Source organism: Danio rerio, chromosome 7, assembly GCF_052040795.2.
Source record: "Danio rerio strain M-AB ecotype USA chromosome 7, GRCz13ab, whole genome shotgun sequence".
NCBI classification, from domain to species: Eukaryota; Metazoa; Chordata; class Actinopteri; order Cypriniformes; family Danionidae; genus Danio; species Danio rerio.
Window position 1 is genome coordinate 71462979 of NC_141027.1, and position 24836 is coordinate 71487814.

The 24836-nt window shown below is 37.2% G+C and overlaps 1 protein-coding gene across 2 annotated transcripts in view; it reads right to left on the reverse strand.

Moving 5' to 3' along the window:
* pkd1l2a (polycystic kidney disease 1 like 2a) overlaps positions 1 to 24836 on the reverse strand; it is a 372606-nt gene that overhangs the window by 35386 nt on the left and 312384 nt on the right. Inside the window, exons 2-8 of one of the 2 annotated variants that reach the window (XM_087262121.1) lie at positions 24363 to 24521; positions 21189 to 21380; positions 19882 to 19992; positions 16156 to 16303; positions 12843 to 13069; positions 6502 to 6918; positions 5289 to 5401 (exon numbers count right to left, since the gene is read on the reverse strand). In XM_087262121.1, the coding sequence (XP_087118247.1) occupies positions 5289 to 5401; positions 6502 to 6918; positions 12843 to 13069; positions 16156 to 16303; positions 19882 to 19992; positions 21189 to 21380; positions 24363 to 24521 (1367 nt within the window). The remainder of the gene's footprint in view (positions 1 to 5288; positions 5402 to 6501; positions 6919 to 12842; positions 13070 to 16155; positions 16304 to 19881; positions 19993 to 21188; positions 21381 to 24362; positions 24522 to 24836) is intronic. The other variant, XM_087262122.1, reaches the window with a different exon arrangement.

Below are 24836 nucleotides of genomic sequence, written 5' to 3' on the forward strand. Positions count from 1 at the left end.
GTATTGTGTTGTATTGTATTGTAATGTATTGTGCTGTATTGTGTTGTATTGTATTGTGTTGTATTCTATTGTATAGTGTTGTATTTTATTGTGCTGTATTGTATTGTAGTGTATTGTGCTGTATTATGTTGTATTGTATTGTATTGTGTTGTGTTGTATTCTATTGTAGTGTGTTGTATTGTGTTGTATTATTTTTTGTTATTTTGTATTTTATTGTGTTGTATTGTATTGTGCTGTATTTTGTTGTATTATATTGTATTGTATTGTAGTGTAGTATTGTTTTGTATTGTTTTGTATTGTATTGTGCTGTATTGTATTGTGTTGTATTGTATTGTATAGTGTTGTATTTTATTGTGCTGTATTGTATTGTGTTGTATTGTATTGTGGTGTATTGTGCTGTATTATGTTGTATTGTATTGTATTGTATTGTGTTGTGTTGTATTCTATTGTAGTGTGTTGCATTGTGTTGTATTATTTTTTGTTATTTTGTATTTTATTGTGTTGTATTGTATTGTTCTGTATTGTATTGTATTGTGCTGTATTGTTTTGTATTGTATTATATTGTATTGTGCTGTATTATATTGTGTTGTATTGTGTTATATTGTATTGTACTGTTTTGTATTGCATTGTTTTGTGCTGAATTGTATTGTGTTGTGTTGTGTCGTAATGTATTGTTTTGTATTGTATTGTGTTGTATTGTATTGTGCTGTATTTTGTTTTATTATATTGTATTGTTTTGTAATGTATTGTATTGTATTGTGTTGTAGTTTATTGTATTGTGCTGTTTTATATTGTACTGTATTGTGCTTTATTGTATTGTGTTGTAGTGTATTGTACTGTATTCCACTATATTGTATTTTATTATATTGTATTGTATTGTATTGTGCTGTTTTGTATTGTGTTGTATTGTGTTGTATTCTATTATAAAGTGTTGTATTTTATTGTGTTGTATTGTGCTGTATTGTGTTGTATTGTATTGTATTGTAGTGTATTGCATTGTATTCTGTTGTAATGTGCTGTATTGTATTGTATTATATTGTGTTGTATTGTATTGTATTGTATTGTAATGTGCTGTTTTGTATTGTTTTGTATTGTATTATAATGTGTAGTATTGTTTTGTGTTGTATTGTATTGTATTGTATTGTGTTGTATTCTATTGTATAGTGTTGTATTTTATTGTATAGTGTTGTATTTTATTGTATAGTGTTGTATTTTATTGTGCTGTATTGTATTGTGTTGTATTGTATTGTAATGTATTGTGCTGTATTGTGTTGTATTCTATTGTATAGTGTTGTATTTTATTGTGCTGTATTGTATTGTATTGTATTGTATTGTAGTGTATTGTGCTGTATTATGTTGTATTGTATTGTATTGTGTTGTGTTGTATTCTATTGTAGTGTGTTGTATTGTGTTGTATTATTTTTTGTTATTTTGTATTTTATTGTGTTGTATTGTATTGTATTGTGCTGTATTGTTTTGTATTGTATTGTATTGTGTTGTGTTGTATTGTATTGTATTGTATTGTGCTGTGTTGTGTTGTATTGTGCCGTATTGTATTGTGCTGTATTGTATTGTGTTGTATTGTGTTATATTGTATTGTACTGTTTTGTATTGTATTGTTTTGTGCTGAATTGTATTGTGTTGTGTTGTGTCGTAATGTATTGTGTTGTATTGTATTGTGTTGTATTGTATTGTGCTGTATTTTGTTGTATTATATTGTATTGTATTGTGTTGTTTTGTAATGTATTGTATTGTATTGTATTGTGTTGTTTTGTAATGTATTGTATTGTATTGTGTTGTAGTTTATTGTATTGTGCTGTTTTATATTGTACTGTATTGTGCTTTATTGTATTGTGTTGTATTGTATTGTATTATATTGTATTGTATTGTATTGTGCTGTTTTGTATTGTGTTGTATTCTATTGTAAAGTGTTGTATTTTATTGTGTTGTATTGTAGTGTAGTGTATTGCATTGTATTCTGTTGTAATGTGCTGTATTGTATTGTATTGTATTATATTGTGTTGTGTTGTATTGTATTGCATTGTGTTGTATTGTATTGTGCTGTATTTTGTTGTATTTTGTTGTATTATATTGTATTGTATTGTATTGTAATGTGCTGTTTTGTATTGTATTATATTGTGTAGTATTGTTTTGTGTTGTATTGTATTGCACTATATTGTATTGTATTGGGCTGTATTGTATTATATTGTGTTGTATTGTTTTGTATTGTTTTGTGTTGTATTGTGTTGTATTCTATTGTATAGTGTTGTATTTTATTGTATTGTATTGTGTTGTGTTGTATTCTATTGTAGTGTGTTGTATTGTGTTGTATTATTTTTTGTTGTTTTGTGTTGTGTTGTATTGTATTGTGTTGTATTTTATTGTGTTGTGTTGTGTTGTGCTGTATTGTATTGTACTGTACTGTATTGTATTGTATTGTATTATGTTGCATTGTATTGTATTGTGTTGTATTGTATTGTGCTGTATTGTATTGTGTTGTATTGTATTGTGCTGTATTGTATTGTATTGTGTTGTATTTTGTTGTATTGTATTGTGTTGTATTGTATTGTATTCTATTATACTGTATTGTATTGTATTGTGCCTCATTGTATTGTGCTGTATTGCATTGTTTAGTGCTGTGTTGTATCGTATTGTACTGCATTGTATTGTGCTTTTTTGTATTGTGTTGTATTGTGTTGTATTATTTTGTTTTATTTTGTATTGTATTGTGCTGTATTGTATTGTGTCGTGTTGTGTTGTGTTGTATTGTATTGTATTGCATTGTGCTGTATTGTAGTCTTTTGTGCTGTACACAAAACAACACAATACAAAAAAGCACAATACAATACAATACAGTACCAGCACAGTACAATACAACACAACACAATAAAATACAACGCAATACAACACAATACAATGCAATACAACACAATACAGCACATTACAATATAATACAACAAAACACAACACAATACAACACAATGCAACAATACAATACAACACAATACAATATAATACAACACAATACAATGCAACATAACACAACACAATGTAATACAACACAACAAAACACAATACAATACAATACAACACAATACAATACAACACAACACAACGCAACAGCACAATACAATACAACACAATACAACTCAATACAGCACAATACAGTACAATACAACACAACAAAACACAATACATCACATTACAACACAACACAAATCAATACAATACAGCACAATGCAAAACAAAGCAACACAATACAACACAATGCAACAATACAACACAACACAACACAATACAATATAATACAACACAACACAATACAACATAACACAACACAATGTAATACAACACAACAAAACACAATACAATACCACACAACACAATGCAACAACACAATACAATACAACACAACACCACAGCACAATACAGTACAATACAACGCAACACAATACAACAAAACACAATACAATACATCACATTATAAAACAACACAAATCAATACAATACAGCACAAAACAATACAACACAATGCAACAACACAACACAATACAACACAGCACAACACAACACAATATAATACAACACAATACAATACAACATAACACAACACAATGTAATACAACAAAACACAAAACAACACAATACAATACAACACAACACAATATAACACAATACAATACAACAGAACACAATACAATACAACACAACGCAATGCAACAACACAATACAATACAACACAACGCAACAGCACAATACAATACAATACAACACAATACAATACAACACAATACAACACAATACAATACAATACAATACAACACAACACAACAATACAACGCAACAGCACAATACAATACAACACAATACAACGCAATACAACACAACATAATACAATACAACACAACACAACACAACAATACAACACAATGCAACAGCACAATACAATACAACACAATACAATACAACACAATACAATACAAGGCAATACAACACAATACAACACAATACAATACAATACAACACGACACAATACAGCACAGTACAATACAACACAATGCAACACAGCACAACACAATACAATACAACACAATGTAATACTACACAACAAAAAACAATACAATACAACACAATACAATACAGCACAACACAACACAATATAACACAACACAATACAATACAACGCAACACAATACAATACAACACAACGCAATGCAACAACACAATACAATACAACACAACACAACAATACAGTACAACACAATACAACACAACACAACAGCACAATACAATACAACACAATACAACGCAACACAACACAATACAATACAACACAATACAACACAACACAACAATACAATACAATACAACACAACACAATACAATACAACACAACACGACACGACACGACGCAATACAATACAGCACAGTACAATACCATACAACATAATGCAACACAACACAACACAATACAACACAACACAATGCAACACAATACAACACAACACAATACAATACAACACAATACAGCACACTACAATACAACACAACACAACGCAACACAACAAAACACAATACAATACAACACAATACAATACAGCTAAACACAATACAACACAATACAACACAACACAATACAATACAATACAACTTAACACAATACAACACAACACAACACAATGCAACAACACAATACAATACAGCACAATACAACGCAATAAAACACAACACAGCACAATACAGCACAATACAACACAACACAACACAATACAGCACAATACAACACAACACAATACAACACAACACAATACAATACAGCACAATACAACACAACACAATACAACACAACACAATACAATACCAGCATAATACAACACAACTCAACACAACACAACAAAACACAATACAACACAACACAATGCAATACAGCACAATCCAACGCAATAAAATACAATACATTACAGCACAATACAATACAATGCCAGCACAATACAACACAACACACTAAAGCACAATACAGCACAATACAATACAATACAATACCAGCACAATACAACACAATGCAACACAACACAATACAATACAAAACAATACAATACAGTACAACACAATACAAAACAACACGACACAACACAATACAATAGAATACAACACACAAAACACAATACAAAACAACACAGTACAATACAATTGTACTGTGTTTGGTGTTGTATTGTATTGTATAGTGCTGTATTCTTTTCTATTATATTGTATTGTATGTGTTTATGGACAGTTTCTGGATCACATACTGTTTTGCCATCATGTTGATTTTCTGTTTCACTGCGACAAACTGTTGTGTTTCCACCATCCACTTCCATGCTTGAGAAGGAGTTTTCTGCTTTTACCACAACGTTTATTTTTCCTAAATGAGAAGAGAGAATAAAATGACTAAATTGTCGAGATAACTTTTATTTCAATATATGTTTAAATGCACAACAAAATACTTATTAGTCACTGTCTCTATGAAAAAATGCAACGATAATTTATAATTAATAATAGAGCATGTTTGCCTATTGTTTGGGTGACACTGTGGCTCAGTGGTTAGCACTGTCACCTCACAGCAAGAAGGTCACCAGTTCGAGTCTGGGCTGGGTTAGTTAACATTTCTGTGTGGAGTTTGCATGTTCTTTCCACGTTGGCGTGAGTTTCCTCCGAATGCTTGCCCACAATCCAAAGACATGTGCTGTAAGTGAATTGGGTAAGCTAAATTGGCCGTAGTGTATGTGTGTGAACGAGAGTGTATGTTTCCCAGTGATGGGTTGCAGCTGGAAGAGCAATCACTGCATAAAACATATGCTGGGTAAGTTGGTGGTTCATTTCGCTGTGGCGACCCCTGATAAATAAAGGGACTAAGCTGAAAAGAAAATGAATGAATGCTGGCACCCATTGTCTTCAACAAAAGAGAAACAATACTAAGGAAGTCAGTGGGTGTCAGTAGCCAACATTTTTCAAAATATCTTCTTTTGTTTTCAACTGACAAACTGGTTTTAAACCAGAGTGAATAAATGGTGACAATGTTTTATTTTGGGGTGAACTATAATTAAACAATACATTTTGAAGTATGAAAATCCATTCATTTTCCTTCGGTTTAGTCTCCATTTCAGAGATCACCACAGTGGAATGAACCGCTAGCTATTGCAGCATATGTTTTATGCTTCAGATGCCCTTCCAGCTGCAACCCATTACTGGGAAACGCCCATACACTAAGGCCAACCTAGCTTATTCAATTCCCCTATAGCGCATGTCTTTGGAATGTGGGGAAAACCGGAGCACATGGAGAAAACCTACGCCAACATGGGGAGAACATGCAAACTCCACACAGAAACGCCAACTGGCGCAGTCAGGACTTGAACCAGCTGCCTTTTCACTTTGAGGTGGCAGCGCTAATCACTGAGCCACCGTGCCGCCAAGTATGAAAAATGTTCTCCAATCATTTTCGTTTTAAAATAAGCAATCAAATACCTGTCAGTATTGTGTTTGAGATGAGGAACACCTGTGGACCTCCGTCCATCATCTGGTGTGTCTCGGAGAAGGACTGATTGTCTCCAGACAGCAGGAACTGCAGGCGCGCGGGAGCTCCTCGTGAAAGAGACACGCTGATATTGAGGACTCGCACCGGACACTGCTCAAGTCCAGGACCCAGATCGACCTCTGCAGTGAGTCCTTCAAGCTGCTCCAGCAAACACAGCTCCAGAGCGCTGGACTGACCCGCTGCCGTCACCTCATTCAGAGCCACTACTGTGAGCTGATGGCAGCCTGGGCCGAGCTGCTGCTGAGCTTCTGGAGAAAAGCTGATGTTTACAGGAACCATTCCTCTGATGGCGGATGCTGAGGCCAGATCTGTGCTTCCATGCTGAACTTTGTAGGTTACATTTGTTCCTGGAGGAGATGAATGATCATTTGCGTTTATTCATTCATTGATCACCCTGATTTCATGCATAGCATACACTGCCTGACAAAAGTTTTGTTGTTATTTGTGTTAAGTGACATGACTTTTGTCAAAACAAAGTCAGACCTTACTGTCCTAATTAAATAATAAAAAAGTCAAGGCATGATCGTGTTTTATTTTGGTAAAATAAGTGTAATCTAGAGCTGTGGTCCCCAACCACTGGGCTGTGGACCGGTACCGGTCCGTGGTACAATTGGTACCGGGCCACATAAGAAATCATAAATTATTTCTGTAGAAAATATTCCCCCCGCGACTTGGTTTCTTCCACTCACCCCCGCCATCTCACGTGAAATGGACTATGCCAAAATCCACCACGGAGCGGGAAGAACGTAGTGGTTGTTGATAGGTTAAAGTTATAAAACAGGTATTATAGAGTCCAAATCAGCAGAGTATTTAAGGATTGTGCATATATGTGTGCGTGCATCGCTAAGTAAGTACCCGAAATCATTGCAATATGTTTCTATATGGAGTTTCACATAATCATACTCATTAGGGCTGTAACATGCCAATGCATACATTTAATTCGGCTATACGGTTGTATTATTGTTAATATGTTCGTCAGTTGAAATGTTTGGCACAGATGTTATGTATTTGATGCATATAAACCTTGATTGAAACATAATCAGACCTCGATAGTGCAACTAGCGCATGCGCACTGAGTTGTTCATGATTAACCTGGATGCACGAGCGCAGCAGCTGTGTTTGCGTGAAGACCCAACCCCCCCACCAACCGGCCCACACCAGTCCGTTGTCAAATTGACAACCGTTAACCGGTCCGCGGTGATAAAAAGGTTGGGGACCACTGATCTAGAGGGCTTTGCCTTTCATATGAGCCACTTCTAATACTGTTACATTTCCTTAATTCTGTCTAGGGAAACACACGCACGCAACAAAATATTAGTGGAGTTTCTTCAATAAAGATTAACAAAATATTTATTAAATGATTAAGGGAGGGTTCCAAGAAAGCTTCAAGAGGGAGTTCAAGCCAAAACAACAAACATAAAGTTCTCTAACAGATAAAAAGGGAAGAACTACTGTAAATAATCTTATCAAAGAAAAATATCTTCACTCCCTTACTAACATAAACAGGAGAAAACAGGTTCAAATGAAAAAATGCCACACCCTCTCTACTAAACCAATCCCAAACTAACAAAAAGTAAAGAGTCAATAACAAAGTAGTATTGAAAACAAGGTGGGCAATAGTATTAACAGAGCTTGAACAAATTAAAGCTAATCAACAGATAATGCTTTAAGAGTTAAAAAAGAAACGAAAAGCCTCACAAAAGAGCCTCCAGTCCACACACACATGCTGTTTCTCAATATGCGTTCTTCAGCGATCTTGTGTCCTCGTGTTCTCGTGTAACATCATCATCAACTGCCAACGTTCAGTTTCAATACTCAAGACCACAAGAACGGAGGACGCGTGAAACTTCCCGAATGTGTTCTTGAAATCAAGGACGCACCAATGCAGACTTGAGCACTAAGTGAAGTTTATTCATAAACTCATTTCGAGAGGATCACGTGATTATGATAGAACACGGCTGGTTCTGCATTAGCATGTATGATCCACCAATCAGGCCTTTCCTAACCCACTATAAAGAGCCAGGGTTTCTCACTACAGCCATCTTCGATTTGAAGAATCCCCTCTTCCACCCCTACCTCTTCACCTTTCTCTCCATAGGGCGGCACGGTGGCCCAGTGGTTAGCACTGGTGCCTCACAGCAAGAAAGGTCATCGATTCTAGTCCTTTAACAGGCCGGTGGTCGTTTCTGTGCGTAGTTTGGATGTTCTTCCCGTGCTCGCGTTGGTTTTCCACAGGTTCTCCGGTTTCCTCCCACAATCCAAAAACATGCACTACAAGTGAATTGATCAATCTAAATTTAGCACTACAGTCAATCTCTCATCCTGCAGCATATCTCTTCATAGCATTCATTTAGTCATCAGCTCCTATCAAGGGGGGAGTTGTCGAGATCTACCTGAGCTCAAGGCTCCCCTCTCGCCCTGCAAACGGGAGGGAGCCCAGGGCTCAAGGACCTTTTGAGCTCAGGGCTCTCTCAGACAGCATGCCAAACTTTGCTTATAATCAATCATCAGCTGTTCATCAAGTGTGAACTCTTGAAACTCGCCCAGGAAGTCCCAGAAGTCATTGCGACTGGAGGTGGGAAGCGCAGCATTTTATAAAGATTTATTATTAAAGTTCAGAGATATGACTTAATTACCTCAGGAGTTTTCCTAAATGAAACAGTGAATATAAACATCACCATTGAATTTTAATAAAGGAATATACTAGGGATGTAATGGTATTGTAAATACCGTCATACCGCAATATTAATTTTTTTCGATATTACCGAACTCGCATGACTCGGTAAAACTATAGGTCTTCTGAGAAAATTTGCTCAGGCGAATGAAGCGAACGGGAGGTAGCGAAAACTACAATTCCCATCAGCCCATGCTTGACCATCATCCCTTGCGGTCTGTTGTTGCTACAGATCCAGTAATGCGGAAATGGAGTGTGCTGCTAGAAGCGGGGATGAAAAAGAGCTGGAAAACTCTAAAGCGGGTGTTGTTGCGCCGCGACAACACCCGCTTTAGAGTACTGAATAGCGGTGTTGTCGCGCGAATTCTTATCAGCTGTGTTGTCGCGTGCGTACTGAATAGCGGTGTTGTCAGTACACTGTTCAGATTGATGCAGACATGAGATCTCTATCTTACTCATGGTTTGTCCTCTCAAGTGGGGGAAAGACAATGCACAACGTTACCCACTGCTGTCAACCTGGGCCAAGTCATATCTCTCTTGTCCCAGAAGCCTCAGTCCCAAATGAGAGGGTTTTTTTCTATTGCAGGGGACATTGTAAATACCCAGAGATACCAGCTTTTACCAGATTATATTTATATGATAATTTTCCTTTAAACCCATCTCTATCTAAGTGAGTGAGTGATTAATTGTTGAATGTGATGAGTTTTCAACAATACTAAATTGAAACTTTATTTTTTTTACATGGTTTAATATTTTTTGTTATTAAAATTGAAGTTCCTGTTTCAAAGCTTACAGATAGATGGCTAATTTGTATGTCATTGACACTTTTGGCACTTTTTTGGAGTATTTTCATAAGTTTAGTTTTTTCCTGTAAATGATTCAATAAATACCGTACCGTGGCATTCATACCGAGGTATTACCGTACCGTGAAATTCTGATACCGTTACATCCCTAGAATATACGCATTAAGGGTGTTTATTTGCTGAAAGTCACATTCAAATCTTTTTTATTTATATTGTGCAACGTATATTTGTAAAGTCCTCATGCATAGTATATATTTTGAAAAGGGGAAAAGCAATAAATCGTTGTGTGAATGCTGTAATGTTTAAATAATTTTCTAGTAGAAACATGTGAAGGTCACATGACCATCAGGAAGAACGCATCAGTCTCCCGAGTTTGTTTTTCCTAATACACTTGGCAAGACCGGTCTCCGCAAGAACGCAAGTCTGTTCTCTGTCTTCTTGGAATTGAGAAACAGCTACTGTTTTAGTTAGGGCTGTATTTGTGCCAGAACACGCCAAATCTCGAACTTCTGAAATCTGATCAGCACCTTATTTTACCCATCCACTCCTCAACCGACCTCCTCCTCCATTTGCTGTTCACTTTCACTTTCTTCCATGACTCCCCAACCCTCTTCACCTTGTCAGCTACACCCCTCTGATATCCAATGCCCTGCCATTCCAACCTCCCCCGCTCTTGTATTTCGTGCGCAACACCTCTACATCCTTGTGTAACATGCCGGATTCGTTACCCCTATCTGTTCCGACTTTCGAGACCTCGCAATTCACAAATGAAGCACTGGTTCTAATGGAGACATGCTGCTTAAATACCCACTGCCCTTCTCATCCTCCAATCAGTAAGCTGTTCGTCATTGACAGCAGGTGATGGTCATTATCTCCTACTAGAGGAGAGCAGAGGAAAAATGAAAGGAAACACCAAACACAAACATATATGTCCTGGGACTTAACAGCTGCCAATTGATAGAAGTCACGTTATTTTTTTGTTGTTCTTAAACCTTGAATAGGCGACAAGGCTTTTGTCAGGTAGTGTATGTTTTACGCAGTGGATGCCCTTCCAGCCGCAACCCTGTGGAAACCCATATGATAAAACATCTCATCTACTTAATTAAAAACGTAAGTACATAAATATTGAAATCCCTTCAAATAAATAAGCAGTGGTGTAAAGTAACTAATTACAAAAAATCACATTACTGTAATCGAGTAGGTTTTCTCAGGAATTGTATTTTATTAAGTAGTTCTTTTACTCTCCCTTGAGTACATTTTTAGTGCTGTCTCTGTACTTTTTCTCCACTACTTTCCTTCAACCTGCAGTCACTACTTTATTTCTTTCTCGTCTATGGGGATTGGCTAAAGTAAAACAATCCTGTGATTTCTGTCCAATCAAATCACACATAGAAAGTAAATTGGATGATACTGAACAACATCAACACATCAGCGCTTTATAAATGCAGCAAACCTTTTTGAAGCATTAAAAATGTCCAAGAAGATTACCAAAATATTTACACACATTGTCGCACAGACTTTTAACAGACTGGATGTCACTGATGAGAAAATAGATGACTAAAATCACCAAACAGCCTTAAACAAAATGGAAGGAAAGACCAATTGAAGGTAGGACTAGTGCCAGAGCAAGCTGAACTGCCGCTCTAGGCAAAGGACAATCATGCCGCCCTCAACCTGAAAGTGAAAACGGAAATGATCGGATGTTGGGGGGTGGCTGGTGCTGGGTCGCAGACATAACCGAGGGCGCGGTTGTTGAGGGAGGTGGTGCGGACGCCGTCCTATCTATTCTGCCACCCTATACGCGGATATAACTCAGGCGGCGGGGGGTGAGAGAGGTGTTGCGGACATAACTGAGGACGCGGATGTTGATAGAGGTGTCGCGGACGCCACCCTCTCTATTCTGCCGCCCTAGACGGTCACCTAGGTTGCCTCTATGGACGCGCCAGCCCTGGGTAGGACTGAAATTATGAAGGAAGGAAGGACCAAATGAAGGAAGGATTCAAGGAAGGACCGAACAAACTAAGGAAGGGAAGGAAGGAAGGAAGGAACGGACGAATTAATGAACAAAGGACCTAATGAAGGAAGGACCAAAATTATGAACCAAAGAACAAATGAATAAATGAACAAATGAAGGGAGGATCTAAGGAAGAACCAAATTAATGAAGGAAGGACAGAACAAGGGACCTAATTAAGAAAGGAACAAAACTAATAAACAAACGATCGAACGAACGAAGAAAGGACCAAATTAATGAAGTAAGGATTCAAGGAAGAACTGAACAAACGAAGAAAAGAAGGAAGGAATGAACGAATGAACAAAGGACGTAATGAAGGAAGGAACAAAAATATGAATGAGCGAACAAATTATTGTAGGAACGAAGGACCAAATAAATGACGGAAGGAACGAACAAACTAATGAATGAAGGAAGGACAGAACAAACAAACAATGGAAGAAAGGTTGAAAAAAACAAACAAATATAGGAAGATCACTAAATGCACTACAGAATGTTACGTTTACACATCCCTGCACAAACTGCATGTAAATGCATCAGCTCTGCACAGTGTAATACTCACTACTCACTACTCTTGAGTACTTTTGAAAGGTCTGCTTTTTACTCATACTTTGAGTAATGTTTACAGCAGATACTAATACTCTACTTGCACTACATTTTTGAGCAAGTAATGCTACTTTTACTTGAGCATGATTTTTCAGAACTCTTTCCACCACTGTAAATAAGTAAATCTAATAATAATAACAATAATACTTACAATAAAGAAAGGAAAGAACATATATTACCTGCATCTAACTGCACTTCGATTTTCAAAGGGTGATTGTAAAGTGCTTTGCAGTTTGTTCTGTTTGTGGATTGATTCATGCTGTGGCACTTTATAGTCCCGAACTCTCCAAGTGGCTCCTGGATAGTGATGGTTTTGTGGGCCGTCACATGCCAGTCACTTGTACTACACTCGACCGTGACCGTATATAATCCGGCATGACTATATTTATGAACCACATTCTCCATCCTAGAAAGAGATTCCACAGTCAGTCATGGACACTACATAAACAAGATCCATTAATGGTCACAGCAAATGTTTTTCAGCCATTGATAACCTTCCAGTAAAAGAGTAATAAGACTGTTCCAATTTCATAGAGTTTCTTTTAAAGCATGGATAATGTCATTTAATTAAAATAAGATCAGTTAAACAGACTTAAGGATTCATTTTGTTGTCTAAAACTGACAAGATTACCGTTTCGAACATTTTTGTAAGTATAATATTTTGTGTTCAACAAAAGAAACGCAAACTTTACCTATAATACTCAATATCACAATAGTAAATCTTTTAAAAGAGAAGAGATGCTGGGAGAGAGAATATAACAAATAAAACAACGTGCATGCATAAATCAGTTATACTAAATATGTTCATAAGTGAGTCTAAAAGAGAGTAATTTTGAATCCAACTAACTGGATTTAATTTATTATTTCCTTTTCTTTGCCGTTTATTCCCTTTTATTCATAAGGGGTGGCCACAGTGGAATGAACCGCCAACTTATCCAGCATATGTTTTACACGGCAAATGCACTTCTAGCAGCAACTCAGTACTGGGAAACACTCATACACATTCATTCACACACATACAGTACAGGCAAATTAGTTTATTCAATTCACCTGTACCGCATGTCTTTGGATTGTGGGGGAAACCAGAGCCCACAGAGGAAACCCATGCCAACACGAGAAAAACATGCAAACTCCACACAGAAATAATCACCTTGGAATTATAAGGTTCTACCTTCTGCATTCTGAATGACTTTAAGATATTAAGCTTTAAAGTTTTTGCATTCCATAGCAAACACAATGGGTGTAACATTTGTTTTTATTAAAAAAAAGTCTTAAAATGTAAACAACTTATAAAAAAACACCCCATAATGTAAATAAGTTGTCATTTAATAAAATGTCAAATAGAACAAATAGGTAAGGAAATGCCAACTGACCCAGCGACCGTTTTGGTGTGAGGTGACAGTGCTCATCGCTGACGACGCTGAGCCATCATGTCACCTTTATTTTATTATTATTATTATTTTTCATTTTACTTTATTCATTTTTATTCCTTTGACTTAGTCCCCGATTTATCAGGGGTTGCCACAGCATAATAAACTACCTAATTAAATTAAATTAAATTAAATTAAATTATGGTAGGTAGTGGTGTCGCCTTACAGCAAGAAGGTCAAGCCTCGGCTGGGTCAGTTGGCATTTCTGTGTGGAGTTTGCATGTTCTTCCTGCGTTCGCTTTGGTTTCCTCCGGGTGCTCCGCCTTCCCCCACACTCCAAAGACATGCAATACAGGTGAATTGTGTAGGTTAAATTGTCCGTAGTGTATGAGTGTGAATAAGTGTGTGTGTGTGAATGTTTCCCTGGGATGGGTTGCAGCTGGAACGGCATCCGCTGTGTAAAAACATATGCTGGAAAAGTTGGCGGTTCATTTCGCTGTGGTGACCCCGGATTAATAAAGGGACTAAGCCGAAAAGAAAGAAATGAATATTTAATTTAATTTAATTTAATTTAATTTAATTTAATTTAATTTAATTTAATTTAATTTAATTTAATTTAATTTAATTTAATTTAATCAAAGAACCACCCAACACAAAGCTGTCACTGAGTTACTATGGTTAATACTATTGTTTTAGAGAAGTGCATTCATTTCTAACTGTGATCAAAACTGACTGAAACCAGGTTGTTGCTAGAAGGGATACATCTGCGGCTAGAATTTAACGAGAATTATTTTACGTCATATAATAAATTACCCATTAATTGTATTTTATTTACATCTTCCCCAACCCTCACAGTAATGTACAAATATTAATCATTGCTGGCACAAGGTCGCTGGTATTAGTCCCGGCTAGGCCAGTTGATATTTCTGTGTGAAGTTTGCATGTTCTCCCAGGTTGGCGTAGGTTTCCTCCGGTTTCCCCTACAGTCCAAAGACATGTGCTATAGGTGAACTGAGTAAACAAAATTGGCCTTAGTGTATGAATGTGTGTGTATGGGTGTTTCCTAGTACTGGGTTGCATCTGGAGGGGCATCTGCTGCTTAAAACATATGCTGTAATAGTTGGTGGTTTATTCCAACTATTACACCAACTATTATCGTGGCCACCCCTAATAAATCAGGGACTAAGCTGTAAGAAATGTAATAAATGAATGAATGATTCAATTAAAGAAAAGAAAAAATTAGATGAAGACTTCACATTACAAGAAATAAGAAAAGCTATTGACTCCATGAAATCAGGAAAAGCTGCAGGCCCAGATGGGCTCCCTATAGGCATTTATAAGATGTTTAAAGAAAAGTTGCTAACTCCTTTTATGGAAATGATAATAGAGGCATATCATCAAGAGCTTTTGCCTACATCAATGAGAGGAGCTTTAATTACATTATTACCGAAACCAGGGAAAACAAACACAAAATGTGAAAATATGCGCCCAATTAGTTTATTGAATTCAGACACAAAAATATTAAGTAAAATTTTAGCTAAGAGGTTAGAAGGTACATTACCAAATTTAATAGGAGAAGATCAAAATGGTTTTATAAAGCGTAGGCAAGGATTTCACAATGTTCGAAGAGTCCTAAATATACTTCATGAACAAAGGGGTGAACAAGATACTGCTCTATTATCATTGGATGCTGAAAAGGCCTTCGATCGGGTTGAATGGTCTTATTTGTTTGATGTGATGGATAGATTTGGGTTTGGTGAAAAATACTGTAGGTGGGTTAGACTATTGTATAATTGTTCTACGGCAGAAGTGTTGACAAACAATATAGTTTCAAAACCATTTGAAAAAAAAAAAAAAAAAATGAATGAATGAATGATGTGAGTGTTTGCAGCCCCTCTAGACTTTACCCTGAAACTAGCGGTGCATTTAACAAATTTATTGCACAACTTCCAGCCAATCAGAATCAAGAACTCCAACAGGCCATGGAAAACATTTTTAAAGTATGCTGAAGTGTATTTCGTTTTCACTAGGGTTAACATTGACACATTTACAGTATTTATATTGTATTCTTATCAGTCAGTTTATCGTGTGCCATTATGAGATGCAGATATGCAACACTCACTTCTCCGGACTGTAATTATCAATGATGTGTCCATCTCCAGCATTCAATGTGCACGTGAGATTGCCTTGAAACGGATGAAGCAACCACTTCACTGTGATAGTAATGTTGTCAAAGATGGCGGCCAGTTTACTCATCAGCAGATGAAGAGCTGAGAACAACAACCACACAAAAAAGTTCATAAACTGACATGTTTTATTCACATAATATAATATAAAGAGTATTTTCCTGTGTTTTCTCTTGGGTAATGCCTCTGCAACTTAAAGGGGTATGCTATAAAACAATTCTGTAAATTAAAAGTTTTCGTATTTAGTGATTCCCAAGTGTTTATTTGGGTATCATGGTTTTGAATTGCATTATGGGATGTTGATTTCTGCTCTTTCGGTTTTTGATGTTGAAATTTCAGCTCTACAGTTTAACAAAGTGACTTTTATTGACATTTTAGTAGTTTGAAATAATGTGATGTATAAGAAATAATATATAATTTTGTACATTAATAGAAAATGTACTGGCAGTTTATTATTGTAATATAAAAAACCAACCCATACAACATACCAACTCATAGCGCTTCACTTTTTCCAAATTTTTTATGCTACAACCTGATTCCAAAATGGATTAACCATTTATTTCCTCAAAATTCTAACACAATCCCCTATAATGACAATTTGAAAACTGTTGCAAATTTATTACAAATAAAAAACCTGAAAAATCACATTTACATCAGTATTCACAGCCTTTGCTCAATACTTTGTTGATGCACGTTTGGCAGCAATTACAGCCTCAAATCTTTTTGAATATGATGCCACAAGCTTGGCACACCTGTCTTTAGGAATTTTTGCCCATTCCTCTTTGCAGTGCCTCTCAAGCTCTATCAGGTTGGATGAGAAGCGATGGTGTACAGCCATTTTCAGATCTCTCAAGAGATGTTCAATAGGATTTAGGTCTGGGCTCTGGCTGGGCCACTCAAGGATATTTACAAAGTTGTTGTGAAGCCACTCCATTGATATATTGGCAGTGTGCTTTGGGTCATTGTCCTGCAGGAAGATGAACCATCACCCCAGTCTGAGGTCAAGAGCACTCTGAAGCAGGTTTTCGTTCAGGATGTCTCTGTACATTGCTGCATTCATCTTTCCCTCTATCCTGACTAGTCTTCCAGTTCCTGCTACTGAAAAACATCTTCACAGCATGATGCTGCCACTACCATGCTTCACTGTAGGGATGATATTAACCTGGTGATGAGCCGGTGTCTGGTATTCTCCAAATGTAACCCCTGACATTCTTGGTCCTTCTTGGTCCCCCTTGGTCCTTCTCCCCCGATCGAAAGAGGGAGTTTCATGACCCTTTAAATCTAAGGTAATTAGTCTACCTTTATTACTGTGTAGTTTCATACAAAGCGTAAAGATGCCTGGCATTTTTTCAACTCACTGTGCCTGGTAAATGTGAGCATGACATACCACATGTGCGTACATTCCTATTTGCATGCTAAAAAGGTACATCTACATTTGAAGTAACAAAACTGAGCGCAGAAAAGATGCTGTATTTGAAAGTCCTCTTTTGTTGACTCGCAATATCAGACCTGTACATTGCAAGGCCCCTGTATGCAGTTGAATTTAAATTAAATAAATTTTATTTAATTAACTTTTATTTGTATATCGCTTTTACAATGTAGATTGTGTCAAAGCAGCTTCACATAGAAGATCATAGTAAATTGAGACAGTGTAGTTCAGTTTTCAGAGTTAAAGTTCAGTTTAGCTCAATTCAGTGTGGTTTAATAATCACTACTGAGAGTCCAAACACTGAAGAGCAAATTCATCGATGCGCAGCTCTACAGGTCCTGAACCATGCAAGCCAGTGGCGAAAGCGGTGAGGAAAAAACTTCACCAATTGGCGAAAGTGAAGAATTCAAAAACCTTGAGAAAAACCAGGCTCAGTTGGGCACGACCATTTCTCCTATGGCCAAACGTCTTGTGAAGAGCTGCAGTCTAGGTGCTGAAGGCTGGAGCACGCTGGAGCATCACAGGAATCAATCTAATGCTCTTCACTCCTCCAAGACCACAACAGCAGCTGCTGAAGATACGGCCTGGTCCAGGATTATGGAAACCTTGGGATCGTTTCGTCGCTGGTCTTGGATCACATCAATGGCACTGCATAGTCTCTGGGTGCCTCGGGATGACTATTCCCAGGTGGCAATAGAGAATAAAGAGAATAATTAGCGTAGCTGCTGTTCATAGCAACCCAAGCTCATACTGGAAACGTAGCCCCGCGGACGTTTCTGGAGACCGCGATTTACGTGGCCGGAGGTACGTACGGATGCGTTTAGTTTTTTTCGAGCGAACGCTGCGGGGCGGTGTGGCGCCGCACGCTCCTCCTCTTCTTGCTCGCCGGCTGACGGCTCGCCTCTGAGTGGAGGGCTTTCCCGATGCAACCAGTTTGTCCGCTTAGCTCACAGCGTTGCGTCGGTGGAGGCCCCGGAGGAGGAGCCGGCCGCGGGGACGACGACAGGGATTGAGTCTGGGGAACAGCGGTTCCAGAAATCAGGTAAGATAAAAAACAGAATCCGAAAAATACGGGCAAGAACGCGGCGGGATCCGAAAACACCGTCGAAATCGAAGACGAGGGCTTTTGCTTTTTTTTTTTTTTCTGGACGGCTTTTGCAAACCGTCGCTTGGGTTTAGGAAAGGAGGAGGAGGAAGAGGAGGGCGGCCAGGTCGGCCAATCCGGCTGCTTTTCGCGCGAGAAGAACGCGGGCGCGAACGGCGCGCGCTCCCGGATCCGCGAAAACAAAAACCGCTCGAATACGTATCTCCCGGAACGTATCTCGCGGTCCGCAGAAACGTCCGCGGGGCTACATTTCCACAATGAGCCCGGACTGGTTCATAGTGTGTATAAACGAGATGTGTGGAGCACATACATGCATCATACCGCTATGTGATGCTTTACTAAAAAGATAGGTCTTTAATATTCTTTTTAACTGCACAAGTGTGTATGAACCTCAAACATTGTCAGGAAGGCTATTCCAGAGGAGCCATAAATGAGAAGGCTCGAAATATGTAAATACTTCACACCGATCAAAGAAGTCTAGCGAGCCGCATGTGGCTCGGGGCACATAAAATGTCCAGGTCTGCTTTAAACTATTCAAAATGTTAATAAAAGTCACTTTTTCAAACTTTTCAAGGTAAAAAGTTGTTGTAATATAAATCAAGATCCCATAATGCAATTCAAAAGCATAAATAAATGGGGAAAAATAAAAACATGAGTCACAAAACTTTCTTTTTCTTCTGGTAAACACAAATGAAGATATTTTGAAGATTGCTGTAACCATTGACGTCCATAGTATGTTTTTTCCTACTGAAGTTCCTTCTAAAAACAGCATTTTCCAACTGGGAGTCAATGGTTACAGGTTTTCAACTTTCTTCATGATATCTTCTTTTGTGTTCAACAACAGAAAGAAACTTCTGAACCACTTGAGGGAGAGTAAATAGTGAGTAAATATGTACTTTATTTTGTCAACTACACCTTTGAATGTTCTCATACAATCCATCTAATCAATCCATGCAATCAGTCACGTAGTGGAGTAATAAAGCGTCTAAAGGCCACAGTGTGTGTCATATATAAGAGGCAATAACGATCCACATTATCAACATCAGATATGTAAGATATTGGTAACATTGATATTTGAAAGATATGTTTGGAGTTACATCATATTAAGGTGAAGACATGAATTCTGACCCTCTTTGCAATGATATTCCACTGACAAGTAGCTCCCGATTGCTGGACACGGCTCTCCAAAAGATGAAATATCGGCAGTAGCTTGACACACCTGCAGCCCGTGACAGTGCTCTTGAAGAAAACACACACAAAAACCTTCAGTTTTACCTTCAGCATGCAAATAATCCATAACAGTAATCACTATATCCTGCTGGATACACTTCAATGCCTGTGCAAATAAAGCATTGTGCAAAATCCCTCTGTAAATATTGAATTCTAGTGTACTTTTGCCATCATCTTTTTATAGCTGAGGTGGATGCAATCTGATAAGTGCTTTGGTGAAAGCTTTTTGCATTGTATGGTGGCCATATCTTCCCCCAAATGATACCTTGTACAAGTAAGGGAGTGGTTAAATAAAACACTTATGCAGATATTATCAATCTTTTACAAACCCTAAAATAACTACATGTTATTTATTGTCTAGGGCACTTTAATTATGATAAACACAATAAAAAAGTTGGTCACTTTATTTTAATGTACAATTCAAGTTATTAACAAACCATTAACTAAGAATTTTGGCTCAATACACTAACAATTACCTGCTTATTAATAGTTAGTAAGGTAATGATTGGGTTTAGGGATTGGGTAGGGATGAAAAATAAGTACATACTTTATAACTGCTAATAAAACTGTTAATATCTTAATAACAGCTAGTACACAAGTCTTGACAAAAGTCTTGTCGCCTATCCAAATTTTAGAAACAACAAATAATTACTTGACTTCCAGTTGATCATTTGGTATCAGAAGTATCTTATATGAATGGCAAAGCCCTCTAGAATACGCTTATTTTACTTAAATAAAATATGATCATGCCTTGATTTTTAATTATTTAATTATAACAGTAAGGTGTCACATAACCAGCGATCGCTCTTCAGAGATCGCTGGTTCTCACACGAACATTATGGACTACACTTCCGCCTTCTCTTGGACTACAAATGCATACATGCTCTCCGGTCACACTCACGCCTGCTCATTCATCTAGACTGATTACACACGCTACACCTGAGGACTATCAGAGACTCATTAGACACCCTACTTAAGCCACTCAGTCACCCATCCAGTTGGCAGAGTCTTGTTAATCTGTTGATAGCATTACAAAGCGTCTTCCGTGTTTAGACTTTAGCCTTTATCCGTGTTCTCCTGTTTAGACGCCTGCCTTACGACCTATTGCCTGTTATACTACTATGTATACTACTATACTACTACTATGAATTCCACTATTAACACAGAGACACGTCATAGATGGTCAGAGGGAAAGACTGATATACCTGACACAGCATCTATTATATCCACCCAGCTGCAGTCCTCCTGCTGTGGAGATGTTTTTGAAGGAGTCCGGCTGGTCCTGCAGTAATGCACCGTCTTCCTGCCGTAGAAGCTGTCATCAATCTCTAACACTCGCCCAGAGCCACACTGAAGCGTTGCATTATGATCAGCACAGGCTAAAGAGCGGCCAGACTCTGAAAAACACCCATCATTAACATGTTAAGACCAAAACAAACAGGACAAACAAGGGGTGTCCAAACTAAATCTTGAGGGTTTAGCTTCAACCCTAATTAAACCCACCTGAACCAGCTAATCAAACTCTTTCTAGGTATACTAGAAACCTCCTATCAGGTGTGTTGTAGCTAAACTCTGCAGGACACCGGCACTCCAGGACCAAGCTTGGACACCCTACGCATAGGGGCTCTTTTTTCTACCTTTTAACACTTACAAGTTCATCTACCTAACTGTTTCGTGCATTCACACAAATGAGTGTCTGGATTATCTTTTGGTTGGAGGTGTAGTGGTAAGGGAAAGTGTCATACATCCCTTCAAATTAAGAATTTTTGGAAACACTACAAATGAAGGGGTTTAAGAAATTTCCCTGAATTTACTAGCTACTGCAGAAACATGGTTGCTAAAGTGAACAAGAAGACCTACAAGTGTAGGTAAATTTTCATAATAAAGGCTTTTACTATAAACAAGCATGCTTTGTTAAATTCATGACGGCATTCATGCTTTAGATGGCACGCTCTTCAAATACATTTTCCGAAAATTGTTAAATATAATATCCTCTTCATGAATCCAACAACAGTGGTAGAAAGAGTAATGAAAAACCATACTCAAAGTATAAGTAAAAAAAGTAGCCCGTTTAATGGTACTCGAGAGTAGTGAGTATTATGATGTAAAAGGCTGGTGTGTTTACATGCTATTTGTGCATTTGTGTGAGAAAACGTAACATTCTGTAGTGCATTACATGATTATTTAGAGATTTTGTGATTGAAATACAGTCATCTTTATCATCAGTCTAAATAGTATAATGTACTGAATGTGTGCTTGTGTGTGAAAACGTAACATTCTGTAGTGCAGTTAGTGATTATTTAGAGATATTTGATGATTTCAATCCTCATACAGTAGCATCATCTCTCGGTCGGTTGTGTGTGATTATAAAGTAAAGGATAAAGTAGTGACTGCAGGTTGAAGGGAAATAGTATAATAAAAGTACAGCAGAAAAAAAAATGTGAAATAAAAAGTAAACAATTTTAAAATGTCTTATGAGAAAAAGTACTCAATTACAGTAATTTTACTATTTGTAATTTGTTCCTTTACACCATTGCTGCTACCCAATGACTTGCCAAAATGATACTTCCTGATGACTTGACTACTAGATGAAAAAATTCTAGTAGCGGGGAAATTACAGCATGTCTATGGTTACATCTATGAATATAAGCACTATGTAAATACCACTGGTGGAAAGAGTACTGAGAATACTTAAGTAAAAGTACCATTGCTTGCCTAAAAATGTAGTATGAGTAGAGTAACAGTATGTGTTGTAAACATTTCTCAAAGTATGAGTAAAAAGTAGCTCTTTTAAAAGTACTCATGAGTAGTGAGTATTATGCTGTTAAAAGTTGATGCATTTACATGTAATTTGTGGATGTGTAAACGTTACATTCTGTAGAGCATTTAGTTATTGCTCAGCAGGCACACAATGTCATAAGACGTTTATATTAGGTTAGATTTAGGTTGTGATGTCAGGTGACCAAATTTGAATGTCTAGCCAGCGTCTAAGGACAACATTATTGATGACGTTGATATTTGGTTGATTTTAGGTTGTTAGAAAGTGAGCAAAATCCAATGTCGAGCCAGCATCTTAAACCAACATCCTATTGACATCAAATACTGACATTTATTCATCAGGTATGGCAACCAAAATTCAACATATGATAGATGTCATAGTGGTAACGTCAACACAACTTCAAGCTGTAACATCATTAGACGTTGATATTTGGTTGGTTTTAGGTTGGACGTTGGATATTGACATCAGGCTTACGTTGAGTTCTGATTTTCATTTCCAAACAAAATGCAGCGTCTCCACGACATTAGGGTAAAATTTAAATCTGACGGCATGTTGACGTCTTGTGTCTGCTAGGTGTTTAAAGCCATTTCGGTCATCATACTGTAAATATAGATCATCTTCTTATCAGTGACATGCATCTAAACCAGGGGTACCCATACTCGGTCCTGGAGGGCCGGTGTCCTGCAAAGTTTAGTTCCAATCTCAATTAGACACACCTGGAATTGCTAATCAATCTCATACTAGGCTTTCTAGAAACATCCGTGCAGGTGTGTTGAGGCAAGTTGGAGCTAAAATCTGCAGGACATCGGCCCTCCAGGACTCTCTGTTAAATCTCTGATCTAAACATTCTCTTGGTCAATGCGTGTAAAGATTTTGGACATCTTCTTGGACACTTTTAATGCTTCCAAACAGTTTGCTGCAATGTAAATATGGTGAATACACAGTAAGCTTGTGCCATTTTTAATAAAAAATAAATAAAACATTTCCAAGTCTGAAACAACTTTGTTAATGAGTAATGTGTTGCATGTGATGTGTGAATTGTTTCATCAATGCTCTCATTTTTGTCTTCAACTAAAGTAGCAAAACTTGATTACTTTGATTATAGTAGAATATCGCAAATTCCTAATGTGCAGTAAGTTACTGTAAAAGTTAAAAAATGACCCACAATGCAGTGCATATTACAGTAGTGAACTGTAAAGAATGTATGTGGTATTTTACTGGCCGTTTTTGCAGTAAATAACTGTAAAATTGCAACAAACTCTAACAGTGAACTCAAGTAAAGTACTTTGATTACAGTAGAATACTGTAAATTCCTAATATGCAGTAAGTTACTGTAAAAAAAAACTTTAAAATGACCAACAATGCAGTGCATATTACAGTAGTGAACTGTAAAGAATGTATGTAATATTTTACTGGCTGTTTTTGAAGTAAATAACTGTAAAATTACGGCAAAGTCTAACAGTCTAGAGACATATGATAATGTATGTGGGTTTTGTAGTGGTGTCTCATTGCTAAAGGGAATATTTTCATACCTAGCCCTTTACATTCTGTTTCAAAGGGGTGTAGGGGTTTAAAATAGAATTGGGATTGGGAGACCAACCAAACTCGCAGATGAAGAAGAGCTCCTGGCTGCAGTTTCTGCTGGTTTCCCACTGAAATCCAGAATCTCTCTGGATGAAGCCACAGGAGGAGTTCAGCCACGGCTCCTGGACCCAGTTGGAGTAACTAACATCTGATCCATCCAACCATGACAAGGGACCTGAGGACAAAGTGTAACAAAACAACCCAAAGTTGTAACCCTTCAATTAGGTCATGGTATTAACAAGCCATTGACTAACACTACTAGCTTAATAAACTACTAGTTAGCTGTTTATTAATAGTTAGTAAGGTAGAAGTTGGTAGGATTAGGGATCCAAAATAAGATCATACTTTATAACTACTGATGAACAGTTGATATCTCAATAATAGGCAGGTAATAAGCAGTGGTTAATACAGTGTACACAAAATAAGTTGACTTAAAATTGTAAGGCAACTTGCTGCAGAGTTTTGTTGAATGGGCTCAAAATGTAACCCA